Genomic DNA, 16,230 nt, shown 5'->3' on the forward strand with positions numbered 1-16,230 from the left:
AAAGTGGGAGGATCGGGAACGAAGACCCCAGGAGGGGCGCCCTCCCGGCGTCCTCCCGGGACGCACCGACCCGGGGCGTGGCGACCTCGGCTAGTCGTGCACATTCCTTGGCCCTGAGCGCCGCACCCGGAATAGCAGCCCGGGGTGGCGGATGCGGGCGCCCAGTCCCAAGGTCACCAGCACCCACAGACAGGGACACCGCGCGAGGGCGCACCGGGCTCTCTGCTTTCCCCTGCACGCCCGGGACGCCGCTTCCGCTCTCCTGGGGCGCCAGGAGCCTGCCCGCCGTGCAGTCGGTAAGTCCCTCTTCCTATCCGCCCACCTGGCCCTGTGGGTGATAAGGACACCCACTCCCAGGGCAGGAGAGAGCTCAGGGCTCCCACTTTCCCCGGGGGAAACAGGCCTGAGGGTTGACTTGCCAGTGAGATAGCTATGCTAATCATGGGATGCAGCCAGTACAGGGAAAGGGGTGCCTTGTTCCTTTGAGGAGTATACTTTGTTTTTGCAGTGCCGAGAATTGAACCCGAGGCCTTCTCATTGAGCTATATCCCCTGCCCTTAATTTAAAAATTTTGAGAGAGGGTCTCCCTGAGTCACTAAATTGCCAGGCTGAGGTGGAACATGGATCCTCCTGCCTCAGCCTCCTAGAGTGCTGAGCTGACAGGCATGTGCCACCACAACCAGCTTGGGGAGGAGGGGCATTTAAAGCAGTGGAAGGGGTGATTTGTAGCCCCCTATTTTCTATCACCAAGACCCTCACCCTAGAGTTTGGAGTCTCTTCTGGGGGTCTCTTCTCTGTCTGAAGGGCTTCCCTCCCCCCCTAAGAACTTAGCTTTCCGTTCAGGGATCTGTTGTCTTCCTGCTTCCTAGGGCTCAGAGAGGGGTGGAGATGCCATCAGACACACAGCTGAGGTCACAGAGGGAAATTCCAGGCCCACTCCTTGGGTTTACCCTGAAGTCCCCACATTCCCACCCTCCGAAGTCACTTGGGCACAGAGATCAGAATGTCAGAGTCAGATGGGCCGACAACTGGGGAAACTGAGGCTCAGAGGGGCTGTGGGTCCAGGTGGGCCTCAGCCTGCTCCTGATTTGTGTCCAGGCCTGGCAAGGGTCCCAGAGAGGATTAAGTCTGTTCTCCCTGCCCATCAGGCTACTGGCCTCCTGGTCACAGGCCATGACCACAAGGACAGTGTAGGTGGAAAATGACATGTCCCTCTCGTGACAGATGGGGAAACTGAGGCCCCCAGCTGTTTCCACCCCCATCAGCCTCCCTCTCTTCTGCAGACCCCCTGACTCTACACCACACCCCCACAGATGAGGCCACGAGGTGCCAGCTGGACTCAAGCCAGGTCACCCCTGCCTGCTGCACCCCAATTGTGATTGTGGGTTTCCTGTTGCCGGGTTGGTAAGGGGACCGGGAGGACCCTGGAGGCTGAAGTGCAGCTGCAGGGATCCCCATCAGGTATCCAGCTCCTGACCCAACCCTCATGGCCACACCCACCGCAGGGTCTCCTAGAATCACAGACTGATCCCAGCTGATCCCAGCTGCACAGATGGGGAACCTGAGGCCTGGGGAAGTGGAGTGGCCGGCCTCTGGCCATGCAGGAAAGTAAAAGCAGTGACGATGACGACCTGGAAAGCGGTGAGAGACCTCGACCCTGGGAGCACTAAATGATCCCTGAATCACCAAACTGGTTAAGCTCCTACTGTGTGCACCACAGGCTAGTGCACAACCAATAGCAATAAGAGATGAAGTGCACCCGTGAACGCGGGTGCGTGCGTGTGTCCACGCGTGTCCTGGTACTGGGGATGGAACCCAGGGCCTTCACACTGAGCTACATCCTCAGCCCTTTTATTGACTGATTGATTGACTGATTGATTTTTGAGACAGGGTTTCCTTAACTCACTAAGTTGCCCAGGCTGGACTCAAACTCACCATCCTCCTGCCTCAGTCTCGAGTGCTGGGGATTACAGACCTGCATCACCAGGCCTGGCTCAGATGTTTTGTGTCCCCTCGCTCTGGGCCCTACCTGATCCAACCAACCCTGAAAACTTCCCAGTAAGAGGAGTTCTAGTATTACCTCATTTTTTTTTTTTCCAGAGACCAGAAGGCCTCAGAGAGTTTAGTTACTCGACAAAAATCACATAGCCCGCTAGGGAAGAAATGGGGTTCAGCCCCTGTCCTGCGGATACCAGCTGCGTGGGCCTCCTCTGCTCCCCCAGACCCCGCCCCCTGCAGAATCTGCTCTTGCTGTGGACCCTCCTGAGCTGCGGCTTGGGGGTCCCCGCTCAGGTAAGGGGGCAGGAGGGAATGGGACGCAGCCGGAGGTGCGAGGTCACCGGCTCCCCTCCAGGCCGACCGCCTCTGTGTCCCCAAGTAGGGTCTCGGGGAGTGGACGCCGTGGGGATCTTGGACCCGTTGCTCCAGCTCTTGCGGGCGGGGTGTCTCAGTGCGCAGCCGACGCTGCATCCGGTAAGGGGGGCGGAGCGGGGGGGCTGCGTGGGCAGGGCCAGAGTTACACCCCGCCCCCGCCGGCCACGCCCGGTCCTGACCACGCCCCCAGTCACCCACACACGCTGTGCCCTTTAATCCCAGGGATCCAGCTGGAATGCGGGTGGGGCTGTGGGCGGAGGGTGGACAGGGCAGCGCTAGGAGGGGGTCCCTGGGGGTTCCGATCCCACTCAGGCTCTCCCGTTCCTGCCAGGTTTCCGGGGGAACAACCGTGCCCAGGGGATAGCCACGAGTACCGCCTCTGCCAGCTCCCTGTAAGCTTTGCCCAATTCCTTGAGTCACCCTGAAGCCCTCGCTGTCCTGCCCTTGACACCACACATTCCCGCCACACTGGCACAGGTTCGCTGGGCTTCTGGGAGGTTCACCCATCTATCTCTGCCCTCAGGACTGCTCACCAGGGGCTGTGCCTTTCCGAGACCTTCAGTGTGCCCTCTACAATGGCCGCCCTGTCCTGGGCACCCAGGAAACCTACCAATGGGTACCCTTCCATGGGGGTGAGTACTGGTCCTACAGTGATTCAGAATGAGCAACCCATTTCCAACAGAGAAGAGAAAGAAAGACTTGGTGGGTTTTACAGAATAAGAGCATTAACGCCAGGGCTTTGGAGCATATGTAGGAGTTGTCGAAGTGCCACATTAAACTGGCAGAAGGAAGCAGGGACGAGTCTTCACAGGGTCAAACCCCAGGCTGAGGATTTACTGTCTAGAGGACCACAGTGCTCAAAACTTACGCCAGTGATGGGAAATGTTGCCGCATTGAGCTGAAAATAGTGAGTTATATAACTGTGCCCGGGGCAGCACGCCTCCAGATTTTAGGGAGACAGGCAGCCTCTTCACCACAGCAAATACACCACACACCAGTAAGAAGAGCCTGGAGTGAAAAAAGCCCCTCTCTCAGCCGAGTGATCTCTCTGGCTTGCTGCCTCTCTCCCTGTGGTAACCCTATCCCCACAGAGGCCCCCAGGACCAACTTGGCCCTGTTCCAGGCAGGGTCTGCGGGCCAGGCTGGGCAGGGACCCAGGAACCAGAGCAGGGTTCAAGGCTGTTTGCCTGTGGCGGTGATCCAATGACAAGGCACTAGGGAGACTGAGACCCAAGTGACTCCCTACTGGATAGTTTTTCTGTCTTTTCTTTTCTTTTTTTAAGAAAAGGTCTCGACATGTAGTTTAGACTGGCCTTGAACTGACAATGTATTCCAGGCTGGCCTTGAACTCCTGGTGATCCTCCTGCCTCAGCCTCCCAAGTGCTGGGATTTACAGGCGTGCAGCACCACACCAGGCTTGCACTGGACACTTTTTTTGGGTCTCTGCCGTGCACAAGGACCAGAGCCGAGTGAGTTCAGCCTGTTGCTGCAAACCGGGGCACTCAACAGTATCTAGGAAATTGTGGATGCTTAAAGTCAGCACTCTGGGAGGATGAGGCAGGAGGATTCCAAATTTGAGCTCAGCCTGGACACTGTAGTGACAGTGTCTCAAAACAAAAATGAAGAGTTGGAGATGTAGCTCAATGTGAAGGTCCTGAGTTCAGTCCCCAGTACTGGGGTGGGGGGAAGTAATGAGTGCTTAGTGAGTGTGTAGAATGAATGCAAGGTGTGGATGTTCATAGTGACTATCAGCTTCGATGTTAGGCGTTGGCTAAATGCCCAAAGGGGTAGCTACCCCATATAGGTTGGGGTGGGCTGAGATCTGACCAAGGTCCCCAGCTGGACCTCTTCTTGTGTCTAGCACCCAACCAGTGTGACCTCAACTGCCTGGCCGAGGGGCAAACCTTCTACCACAGCTTCGGCCGCGTGCTGGACGGCACACCTTGCAGCCCGGGAGCCCAGGGCCTTTGCGTGGCTGGCCGCTGCCTGGTGAGGACTTGCCAGGCCCGCCCTAGTCACACCCACATCTCCAGGTCCCGCCCAGTCTCCTGCAGCCCCCAATCCCAGGCCTCTTCCCATCTTTTATTTCAGGCCCTGCCCCTCCCTCTAGGATCAGCCACCCTTCCCTGCCGGTTCCAGTTCTTCCTAATCTCAGTTCCCAGCCTCCTCCCTCCAGGACCCACCCTCTTTTTCTAGGCTCCAACCCAACCCAGGCTCCTGGACCGGCTTTTAACTCTCCTGCCCTTACCCCTAGGTTCTCATCACTTTTACTTCAGGCTCCACCTCTCTCATCCAAACCCCGCTCCAAAGCCCCACTCTACCAGGCTCCTCCCTTTAGGGCTCACCCTTATGCCATCAGGCCCCGCCCATCTACTCTGAGGCCTCAGCTTTCTAGAGGCCACGCCCCCTCCATAGGCTCCACCCCCAGCGCCCTCCTCCAGGGCCTCCCTTTAACTCTCGCTGCTGTCCCTAGGTCTTTATGACTTTTATTTCCTGCCACACCTCTACCTACAAGCTCCGCCCCCAGACACAACCTGAGATCCTCCCTCCAGGGCTCAACTTTTATTCAGGCCCGCCTCCAGTCCCCGCCCCTCTCAAGCTCCACCCACCCTAGGCTCCACCTCTTGTCTCCGAGGCCCTTTGCTTCCAGGCTCCGCCCCTTTATACCTACCCCCCCCAGGTTCCACCCACTCCCAAGCTCCTACCCAGCCTCTTGCTTTCAGGCCCCGCCCTTTTGCCAGCCCACACCCCTCCCCAATCTGTGACTTCTAGTGTGTCCACCTCTCTTGCAGAATGCTGGCTGTGATGGAGTGCTAGGCTCTGGAGCCCTCGAGGACCGCTGTGGCCGCTGCGGCGGAGCCAACGACTCATGTCTCTTCGTGCAGCGCGTGTTTCGTGACGCTGGTGACCACACTCCCCATCCTCCCTACACGCACAAATGAAGTGGGCCCTTTAAGGAGCCGTGGACTCGGAAGCGAAGTCAGATTGGGCAATCTGAGGTCCAGCCCTTCCAGTCCTTCATTCTGATTGGTCGCTCTCTGATTGTCCCGCCCTACCCCAAACGGATGGGGTTTTAACACTGCTTGTTGCACCTTGGGGATCTTTGTAATGCCAGGCATTCCCGGAGCGTTTTCTGGGTATCAGAACACCGGCTAGTTCCCTTCCCGCAGCATTATTTAATCCTCAAGTCATTACTCACACGTACCCCGCCAGCACCCTAACACCTTCCTCCCCTCCTCCCTAGGTGCCTTCGCTGGGTACTGGAACGTGACCCTGATCCCCGTGGGTGCCAGACACATCCGCGTGGTACAGCGGAGCCGAAACTACCTGGGTACTATAAAGTCGAAGGGAGGAGGCGTCCTGCTGGCCACACCCCTCACCCCCTACACAGCTGGAGAAACTGAGTCGGGGGGTCGGGGGGGACTGAGTCCAGTGGGGCAGTGGGCTGGTTCCGGGGATCCCACCTGACCCTTCCCTTGCAGCGCTGATGGGCGGCAATGGGCGCTACGTGCTCAATGGTAATTGGGCAGTGAGCCCACCGGGCACCTATGATGCTGCAGGCACTCGTGTGGTCTACACCCGCGCCGCGGGGCCTGAGGAGACACTGCACGCGGCCGGGCCCACCTCCCAGGACCTTCTCCTGCAGGTGTGTGCAGGGCCTTCTAGAGGGCGACGGAAGACGGGGACAGAGGGTCTGAGCGGGGAGGCTGGGTCAGTAGGGTGCGCGGACCGCTCTCCAGCAGCTCCGGTGCCCCTCCTCCAGGTCCTCCTGCGGGAGCCCAACCCCGGAGTTCAGTTTGAGTTCTGGCTTCCTCACGAGAGCTACGGCCCCTTCCAGGCGCAGGCGCAGGTCCAGGGCTGGGCCCAGCGGCAGCCACAGCCCCGTGAGGTGGAGCCTCAGCCCCCGCAGCTCCTTGAACGCCCTGTGGCCCATGCCCCCACCCGGACCCCAGGTGAGGTGCACACACCAGGGGGGGAGCAGGGCCGAGGCCTGTGCCCCTCACTGCACTGTCCCCCACAGACCCCTGCCCACCCTGCCCTGACACCCGTGGTCGCGCCCACCGGCTGCTACACTACTGCGGAAGCGACTTTGGTGAGAACCCATTCCCAGGACATGGGCGGGGCATGGACAGGGTCTCCCTTTGTATTTCAGGCTACCTTGAACTCATTATGTAGCCCAGAACGGACTCAAACTGGCAGTGATCTGCCTGCCTCAGCTTCCAACTGCTGGGATGACACTCCCAGATGACCCTCTGAGGGCCCGCCTGACCCTCATTTTCCTCTTCTGGCAATGGCCCGCGTGGACGGGTCTCCAGCAACCTATCCCACCTGCAGTGTTCCAGGCCCGTGTGCTGGGCAGCCACCGCCAGGCCCAGGAGACCCGCTACGAGGTGCGAATTCTGCTCATTTATAAGAACCGCTCTCCACTGCGGACACGCGAGTACGTGTGGGCGCCCGGCCCCTGCCCCTGCCCACCGCTGGCTCCCCATCGGGAGTACTTGCTAGCCATCCGACGCCTCGTCAGCCCCGATGGCACGCAGGACCGTCTGCTGCTGCCCCATGCTGGCTATGCCAGGCCCTGGAGCCCTGCAGAGGACAGCCGCGCACGCCTGGCTGCCAGGCGCTGTCCTGGTTGAGTCCCCGGAGGCAGCCTTCAGCACACACTGCAAAACACACCTGACTAGGCTCAAACTCAGCGAATTTCTCCTCTCACCCTGGTGTCCCAGGAGCTCAGAAGTAACTCCCACTTGCAACTGTGTGATTCCCTGTAACACACGGACACCTCTGCATACAGTTGGATTCACTGTCATGGGCAGGCAGGCACTGCAGTGGACACACTGAGACGGAGCAGACTCTAACTCTTATTTCCCCTCTCTCCTTGGCTGCCGGGAAGCTTATAGTGGTTTTACACTCAGAAATTCTGCATCTGCTTTCATTCATGTCACATCGCATTCACTTGTTTAGAGATACGGTCACAAACAAGTATGTCCCAGAGGAAAATATGCCTGACAAGATATTGTAATGTATCCATTCTCCCCCTGTCCCTGGGTACCAGGAAGCCCCTCTCCATCTAACTCCCTGACACTCTGTGCTCATGCTCAATTTTCTCTGCCACTCACAACCCACTCCTGTATATTCAGAGACACCAACAGGCACGGCCCTTCGAAGACATGTATAACCAGGCACTATCGCTTACTGATTTTTCCCTTGCCTTGGTTGCTAGGAACGACACAGGCAGACCTGGCCCGGGTGTGTGTGTGTGTGTGTGTGTGTGTGTGTGATGGTTGCGTCCTGGCTGCGACGGGACAGCCCAGGAACCGCACACCCCCAGGAAGGTGCAATGGAGTTCTGGGTGGATGCACAGAGCTTGGGTGCCCCCTGGCGGTGAAAAGGATTCGATGCTCCCGCGTAGTTGGCCTGCCCCTTTGCTGTGAGCGTCCCTGCCCTCCAAAGTCTTCCTTAGATCAGGGCCGACATCAAGGCCCCCTGTCAGGCTTCCCTGGGCTGTCGTTGCTGTTCCTCCCCTCCTGGTCCCTCTGGGCTGCTTCGGCTGCAGGGGATGTGACACCTGCCCAGGGGACTCCACGTGACACTTGGAAGGTCTTGTGCTGGGCATGGTCTGGCTTGGCCCCTGCATGGTGGTCCATTGCCCACGAAGGAATGGGCCGTGGGACCCGCGGCAAAGCCATCCGCGTGCCAGGAGTGCAGAGATAGATGTCACCTGGCCACACAGACAGGGACCGCTCAACTTCACTTTCAAACTGCACAGTCCTCAAACCGCTCAGGTAACATTGGTAAAAACATTATTGTTCTTAGAATTGGTCTTCTTCTTCTTCTTCTTTCTCCTCCTCTTCTTCCTCCTCCTTCTCCCCCCCTCCTTTTCTTTCTTCTGCTGGGGATGGAACTCTGGGCCGCCCACATGCTAGGCAAGTGCTCACCACTGAACAGCATCCCAGCCTTTTTATTTTCTGACAAGGTCTCACTAAGTCACTGTGTTGCCCAAGTTAGGATCCAACTTGGGATCCTCCTGCCTCAGGCTCCCAAGAAGCTGGGATGGCAGGTGTGTGCCAACATGCTTGACCGAGGGAAAAATATTTTATTAGCAGTATTGCCAAATTCCAGCTGCTGGTGACAATGACAAGCATATTAACATTTGGAAACTTTTATTATTACTATTAATTTCCTAAAGGCAGCACATGTAGACAGCCCCTGCATGGGGCTGACCCTAGACCGTGATCGTCACCTAAGCCCCAGGCTGCTGGTCTGGGGAGGCTCTGTGCCCAAGGATCTTCTGCCTGGCCGCAGACTCAGCTTCATGGCTGCAGGTTATGGGCAGGGCAGCAGGCCACTCACTCAGAGAGAGAGAGGGTGCTAAGGCTAGCATGTGTGCTGGGAAAAAGTTTGGACCCAGTCATGGTGGTGCACAGCTGTCAACCCAGGGTTCTGGGAGGCTGAGACGAGGGTCTCAAATTGGAGCCCAACCTGGTGGTGAATCTAGTGAGGAACTGTTTCAAAAGCAGGGGGCCTGGGGAAGGAGCTCAATGTGAAGGCCGTGGGTTCAATTCCAAGTACTACACCAAAAAGAAAAACAAGGCCACTGGGCATGGTGGTGCACGCCTGTAATCCCAGCACTCGGGAGGCTGAGGCAGGAGGATCGCTGGGAGTTCGAGACCAGCCTGGGCTACACAGTGAGTTCCAGGTCAGTCTCAACTACATAGTGAGACCCTGTCTCAAAAAACAAAACAAAACAAATGGCCATATCTCTGCCTGGTAAGAGGCCAGAGGGCTCCTACACACTGGTGCTCTCTGGGTTCACCTGGGGTCAAGCCGGAGCCCATTTACATAGGGGTGTGTGCTGGGGATGGAACCAGGGCCTCATGCATGCTTGGCAAACACTCACCCCTGAGCTCTACCCAAAGCCATTTTTTATTTTGAGAGAGGATCTATACGATGCCCACACTGGCCTCGAAGGTGTGTCCTCCTGCCTCAGCCTCTTGAGCAGCTGGACTCACAGATGTGTGCCACCCTTAGAGCAAAGGTGAGGGGTGCAGAGCAAGACTGCCCCATCCCCTCCCTGGGCCAAGGTGGGAACCTCATTCTTCAGGCCTGCTGGACAGGTGAGCAACACAGCTGCAGAATCCAAGGACCACGGGGTGGGGACGCTCATTAATGCTTACTCTCAAGTTGTTCACTTCCTCTGATAAAGCCCACTTCCTGGGTAAATCCAAAGTCCTCCCCATGTTGTATAAGCACTCACAGGTCCACTCCCAGGGCTCTCTACCTCCGTCTACCCATAGTCCCTCTGCCCCAGCCACAAGAGCTGCCTAGTGCTCTCCCAATTCACCAGACTCTGTCCTGCCTCAGGGCCTTTGAACTGTCAGTCCCTGACTGACTGCAGACCCAGACCCCATCTCCTAGCAGGCTTTCTTCTCCCCTGCACATTCCTCAGTGCTATTTATCTACCTCTGACCTGTTATATTTATCATCTCAACCTGCACCTCCCCATCTGGGTGCTAAAACCAGGCCTTTAATCCTAGCTGCTGGGTGGGGCGGGGGAGACTGAAGCAGGAGTAACTCAAGTTTGAGGGCAGCTTGAGTGCTTTAGCAAGACCCTGTCTCAAAAAAAAAAAATATATATATATACTACTGGGGATCGAACTCAGGACCTTGTGCTTGGGAGGCAGGTGGTGGAACCACTGAGCTAAATCCCTAGCCCTAAAAAGGGCTGAGGTGGCAGGGTGTGGTGGCACATGCCTGTCATCCTAGCACTTAGGAGGACCGCTGAGAGTTTAAGGCAAGCCTGGGCTACATAATGAGTTTAAAGGCAGTAGCCTGAACTACACAGCAAGACCTTTTCTCAGAAAACAAAACAAAACAAAAAGGGTCCGGTGTAGCTCGTGCAAAGGCTCTTGGTTTAATTCCCAGTACCACACACAGACACACAGCAGCACCCCACCGCGCCCAACCTGGCCTGGACAGAATGGGCGCTCTGTTTTTAAATATACTATTAGATTTGATTTGATTTGTTCTTTTGTGTTTAGATTTATTTTATTTTTTTTACCGGGGATCGAACTCAGAACTTTGAGCTTGCAAGGCAGGTGTGGTGCCACTGAGCTAAATCCCCGTGCTGAGGCCCTGTGCTTAGATTTGTTGCATCTACATCCATGAAATAGGCTTCTCACCTTTCTTTCTTGTTGCCTTTGCCAGTTTTTGTAATCAGCGTCATGCTAGGCTCAAAACGACACAAAAACAAAATCACAGTGACCGCTGACAGCGTTGCAATTTCCAGGAACGCGGGGGGAACTTGCCACTGCAGGCCTGTCCCGCTTCGGACCCGGCACAGCCATCGGGGGCGCGGTCAGAATTAAGCCCCACCCACCCGAGGCCTCGCCCCTGACCGACAGCTGGGAGAAGCCCATGGCTTGGTCACAACCCCTCCGGTGCCCTTCCCACTTCAAATCCCAATACCTTGCTGGGGTTTTCTGGGGCCCCTTCCAATTCAACCACTAGTGCTCCAATTCTTTCTGTATGTCAGCGACCCCGTTTCCCTTCTCTGGAAGAGTTTTTTTTTTCTTTTGGTATGGGGGAAAGAACTCTTGCGAGGCAGGCGGCAGAACCACCGATCTAAATCCCTGGCCCTGGAAGAGTTTTTAAAAGAAGGTGGTTCAAGCCAAGTGTGACGATACACACCTGTCACCCCAGCACTCTGGAAGGCTGAGGCAGGAGGATTGCGTGTTTGAGTCCAGCCTGAGCAATGTAGTGAGACCCTATTTCAAAATTTAAAAATAAAAACAAGGGCTGAGGTGTAGCTCAGTAAAAAAAGGTTCACAGAATGCGTCTGACCACAGGTCCAGGAGAGGAGGGCAAAAGCTACTTACTTGGAAAAGGACAGAGATTTCTTGGTTTGCCTTTGTGTGGGATCCCTGGGAGATCCAGAGAGGGCGAATCTGCCTCCCTGGGCCTCAGGTTCCTGCTCTGTAGAATGGAGCCAGCCTGCACCACCAGTTTTCACACTTGCAGTCCATACCCACCCCCAGCACAGATGATGGCCAGGTCTGGGCAGTTCCTTTATTGCACACCCAACAGGCCCCATGTTTCAGCGGGCCTGGTGGGCCAGAGGATGAGGGCCCTAGTAGGCCAAGTGCTCCAGCAGCCAGCAGTGCCTCGGGCACCAAAGCTGGGGTCTGTAGCACGGCCAGCAGCAGGTGAGCTCTGTGGTGGACTCGGAAGTGGAGTCCAGGGAGGACTCTGAAAGGCTGGGGCTGCTCAGCTCAGGCCCTGCGGCGCTGACGGCCGGCTGAGTGGGTCCCTCCTCCTGGGGCTGTTTGCTGGTCTCGGAGGCCTGGTCTTGGGGCTCGCTTGGGGGTTGAGTAGGGCTGGGAGCACCGCTGGGAGAGGCATTGGGAGCAGGCTCCCTGTTGGAGGAGACCGGGGGTGAGGGCCCTGAAGGAGGGTCAGAGAGCGCAGGGCGTTTGGGGGCCTGGCTGGAATGGTTGCTTGGCCCCTGAGCTGAGCCCTGGGCTTTCTTGGGCAGCTGGGAGCCAGTGGCAGAGCGAGAGGCCAGCTGGATCCGTGACCCTGAGCCTGGCCTGGCCAGAGACTGGGGGTGGCCTAAGGCGCCACGGGCAGGGGGCTTGCCCAGGCTGGAGCAGCTGGGCTGGGCTTCTGACATCAGGGACTTGGCTGGGGCCTCCGTGGACAGCTGGGGGCCCACCGCGCGGCCCTTCTCGCCAGCTGGGATGTCCGTGCCAGAGCGGGACGGCAGCTTCACTTGCCCTTCTGCGGAGGGCTCGGGCTTGGCGGTGCTGTGGAGAGAGGGCGGTGAGGGGGTGAGGGGGTGGGTGCTGGAAGGCTCTGGGACCCCCGAGCAGCTGGGGACTGGAATTCAGGCCACCGGTGCCAGGTGTGGGTCAGCAGGAGGGGCGAGGGGCCACCCATGGCGGGGCCATTGTGCACATGAATACACACACACGTGTGCACCCGCATACCAACACGTGCACACCCACCCACACGGACACCCACGGGGCACCCATGGCACTCAGGCACACACTGCTCCCATGTACACACAGACACACACATCACACACGTGTGCACAGGTAAGCTCGCACACGCACATTCACACACACGCATACACTCCAGTGTGCGCACATGCAGTCACACATACAACACACACACGTACAGTCAGCACACAAGCACATGGGGAGCATGCACACCCACCCACGTGCCTCAGTACTCACACTCAGGCTCACACACACGTCTGCACCCAGACCCAACCTCCCAGGCGTCCGAGTTACATACAGTCGCCCTCCAGGGCTGTGGGGGCTTCCCCCACCACTGCGGGGGTGACGAGAGCCCGGCCGCGAGCCAGGGCCCGTAGGACTGGGTCCCGAGAGCATGGGGGAGAGAGATGACAATGAGGAGGGACACTGAGGGCGGCCAGTGCCGGAGGGAAGTCACAGTCAGGAGGGGCGTCAGGGACAGACGGACAGGCCGAGGCCCACAGACAGACTGAGCCAGAGCCGAGTCCCGGGAGATGGACAGACAGCTGGGCCCCTCCAGCACGCACCGTCTCTGGTTATTCCGGCCGCCACGTCCAGGACCTGGCCGCTGAGGTGGCTCACGGCGCTGTCCACGGCCGCGTGGTGCTTGAGGAAGAGCGGGCGCACGAGACGCTGGTACAGCAGCAGCGCCCCGTTCCAGGGCCCGGGGCTCATGCAGAACAACAGGAAGGCGCACTGTGGGGCAGCTCGGGTTACATGGCACCCATCACTGCCCGGCCTCCCGGTGCCCCCCCAGTCCCCACAGTGGGTGACCAGCTGCCGCCGGGTCCCCCATTCCCTCCTCACCTTGCCCGCGTAGTAAAAAGGGAACCAGAACAGGAGAAGATCGCTGAAGAACTCTGCCAGCCCGAACAGGGCGTACACCACCCAGTAGGTCAGCCACACAGTGTCGTCTTCTTTGCTTGGGCTCTCGATAGCTTTGATTCTGCAGGGGGGAGCACAGTGGGTTCAGGGTCTGGGCCAGGGCCTGGGAGACCCTGAAGGGGCAGCTGGGCGGGGCACTCACGAAGCATATGCAGGGTACACAAATCCGATAAGATTGCAGAGTAGAGAGGCCCCGTAGCCGAAGAGAAGATACAGGCTTAGCAGAGTGACGGCTCCTGCAGGAGAAAGGGGCTCTGGTGGGTGCCTGGGCACCCTTGTGATGCAGTCTGCAACCTTCACCTCCTTCCTGGAGCCTTGATGACGCCCAGGCACTGGTCTCCCACATGGGGCTGTGAGCTCCTCCAGGGCAGGCGAGGACCTTGGCTCGGGGCCAGGGTTCAGAGGTAGGGTGCGTTCAAAGGAGCTACATCATAAACATCTGTTGAATGAATAAGTGATAATCTGAAATTATGAATCTTGTTCCAGGACCTATGGGGGGGTACCTCAAAACAAGAGGCCAGTGTTTGAATCTAAATGATGGAGAGAAAATGCAAAAATGAGGCTATGAGTCACTAAGATTTGATTCCTGGTGAGCTGGAGAAGACAACAGAATATTTATTTGGTATCTATCCTCAGGGTGTCTCCCCTTAGCACTGCTAACATTTGAGGCCAATTCATCTTATTGGGAGGAGTCCTGGGCACTGCAGTGTCCCTGACTTCTACTCACTCTGTGCAGGCCAGGAGCACCCTCAGTTGTGACAACCACAAGTGTCTCAGACAGCTGGGTGCGGTGACAACACACCTGTCATCCCAGCACTCTGGGAGGCTGAGGCAGGAAGATCTCAAATTCAAACCCAGACTGGGCAACTTAGCGAGAACCTTTCTCAAAATATAGGAAATAAGGGCCAGGGATTTAGCTCAGTGGTTCCACCACCTGCCTTGGCCCAAGTACGATCCCTGGTACAAAAAAAAAAGCGGGGGAGGGCTGGCAGTGTAGCTCAGTGCAAAGGACCTGCGTGCATTTCCCAGTACTGGGGAAAAAAGTCCCCAAACATCATCAAATACGGTAGTGTAGTATAGTGTTGCCCACTTTGAGAGCCTGTTTTAAAGAGAGGCAGCAAAGCCCAGCATCCGGGTCCCCTAGAGCTAGGAGGGCCACTTGCTCTTGCCCACTGCCGAACTGAGCAAGGCTCTTCTTGCACAAAGCCTGTTTCCCCATCTGTAAATGTTTCCTGCATGCTGGGGTTGCTGTGAGTTACAGAACCTATCCCATGTGTTGGAATCTGGCCACTAAAACATACTGGGCAATGTAGGCTCAGAAAAAGCAGATGGGGAGCAGGAGCTCAGCCCCCATCCTGATTAAGCACTCACCGTGTATGGGGCTCGACCCCCCCACATTCAACGGTGAGCACTACAGAGGCCAGGGTGGGGGCTGAGTCGTGCGGTCACCTTTGAGCTCCAGAGACCTTGGGCAGCCTCCTGCCAGCTCCCCAGACTATTAATTGCAGGGAGATTTGGAAGCCACTTCTGGACCAAAGGGCAGAACCTGGGTTACTCCCACCCTTCCGTCCCCTGGGGGCCCAAGGTCAGAAGAGAAACCGCCCAGGAGGCCCTGTCCCCTCCAGCACTGCCTTCTCGGAGTTTCCTCCTCTGTTTCCTGGGGGTCACGGGCTTTGGTGATGTGGGGCAGGTGTGGCCCAAGGGTCCTTGTATCAGGGAAAAGAGGGTGAGGGCCGGGGAGGCCCCGTTACTGGAAGAGCCAGTGGAGGAGGAGGGGCTCTTCCAGGGCACCCTTCCCCTAAATCCCTTTTAAACCTGCAGCCTCAGCACAGGGAGGATGACCTTGGACACAAGGGGGCACAGTCTGCAGACATCAGCAACAGACGGGACGGGGAGGGGATAGGGGAACGCTCCAGACACCCAGGCCCTGCCTGTCTGAGCCTCAGTTCCTTCCCGCTGACACCCAGCTTCCCCAGCTGGCACCTACCTCCCTGCCACCTTCCTCCTGCTGCTCTGTGACCTAAATTCCCCACCCACAAAGTCCCAGCCACGTGGAGAGCCAGGGCAGAGATTGGGGGCCTATGGCTGGGGCAGGCACAGCCTGGGACCTGCGGGGATTTGGGCACAGACTTCAGGGGGTCCTTGGCTGGGTGGTGTGGGAATCCTCCAGCTGGCAGGGAAGTGGGACTAATGTGGGCGACCACAAACCCGCCACAAGCACTCAGTGCACCTGGCAGGCACAGGTGCGTGTGGGTCCATGTGGGCCTTGCATTTCATTCATGGGAGGAGGCTTCCTGGAAAGGCGGGGGGGAGCGCTCAGTACTACAAAAATCAGGACAGCATTTGAGGGAGGCCAACACTATGCTTCCTAGAGTTTCAGAACCAAGCAGGGCCACTCATGTGCTTCTGTTACAGAGCAGGAAACGAACCAAAATGGAAAGACAATGAGGCCTTCCTCGGGTTCCATCGCAGCTGTCAAAAAACCTCACTCAACTCAACAAATATTGACCCACAATGGTGCAAAGCCACAGAGCTGGGGGAGGGGACCTGGGGGAGGGGCGCCGGTGGCAGGCAGAAGGGTCCTGTCCCAGCCTGGCCTCCCCTGGCTCCGGGCTGGGGTCTACGCGGGAAGGGCCCCGGGGACACGCTGGCACCCCGAATGTCCCGTCCCCTGGGGACCCGCTAGACAACTGGAAGGACCGGACTTGGTCCTGGCCGGCATCCAGGGTGCCGAGGGACAGAACTGGGGATGGCGGGGTCCAAGGCTGCAGGCGGGAGTGGCCCTCGCTCGACTTCCCACGGTGAGCGCAGGACATGGGCTGCGGGCCACCAAAGGTCCGGGTCCGGGACCCCTTCCCGGATCGGAGCGACTCGGCGGGCAATGGGGCGAGCGCCCCGACGGCTCACCCGCGGCCCGATACCGCTTCTCGAC

The 16,230-nt window shown here is 58.0% G+C and overlaps 2 protein-coding genes across 11 annotated transcripts; one reads left to right on the forward strand and one right to left on the reverse strand.

Moving 5' to 3' along the window:
* Positions 1–6: 6 nt before the first annotated feature.
* On the forward strand, positions 7–7,559 carry Adamtsl5 (ADAMTS like 5). Of its 10 annotated transcripts, none has more exons than XM_010634912.1 (14): positions 7–296; positions 1,284–1,404; positions 1,506–1,641; positions 2,101–2,292; positions 2,381–2,472; positions 2,897–3,005; positions 3,710–3,842; positions 4,235–4,362; positions 5,166–5,277; positions 5,618–5,704; positions 5,856–6,019; positions 6,137–6,326; positions 6,395–6,466; positions 6,709–7,559. In XM_010634912.1, exons 4-14 carry the CDS (start codon positions 2,164–2,166, stop codon positions 7,008–7,010), a joined length of 1,518 nt encoding a protein of 505 aa, XP_010633214.1. In that variant the 5' UTR covers positions 7–296; positions 1,284–1,404; positions 1,506–1,641; positions 2,101–2,163; the 3' UTR covers positions 7,011–7,559. The 10 variants fall into 10 exon arrangements, with proteins under 10 accessions (XP_010633214.1, XP_010633213.1, XP_010633218.1 ...); XM_010634911.1 differs by having other exon boundaries at positions 1,284–1,400; XM_010634916.1 differs by lacking the exon at positions 3,710–3,842 and adding an exon at positions 2,705–2,765 and having other exon boundaries at positions 1,284–1,381.
* Positions 7,560–11,503: 3,944 nt separating this feature from the next.
* Reep6 (receptor accessory protein 6) lies at positions 11,504–13,644 on the reverse strand. Its single transcript, XM_033759626.1, has 6 exons — positions 13,599–13,644; positions 13,441–13,534; positions 13,221–13,359; positions 12,941–13,109; positions 12,669–12,753; positions 11,504–12,179 (listed from the first exon to the last, which is right to left on the reverse strand). Exons 1-6 carry the CDS (start codon positions 13,642–13,644, stop codon positions 11,504–11,506), a joined length of 1,209 nt encoding a protein of 402 aa, XP_033615517.1.
* Positions 13,645–16,230: the final 2,586 nt, after the last annotated feature.

The sequence above is a fragment of the Fukomys damarensis genome, unplaced genomic scaffold (assembly GCF_012274545.1).
Source record: "Fukomys damarensis isolate Sample0158 unplaced genomic scaffold, DMR_v1.0_HiC HiC_scaffold_37, whole genome shotgun sequence".
Classification (NCBI taxonomy): Eukaryota; Metazoa; Chordata; class Mammalia; order Rodentia; family Bathyergidae; genus Fukomys; species Fukomys damarensis.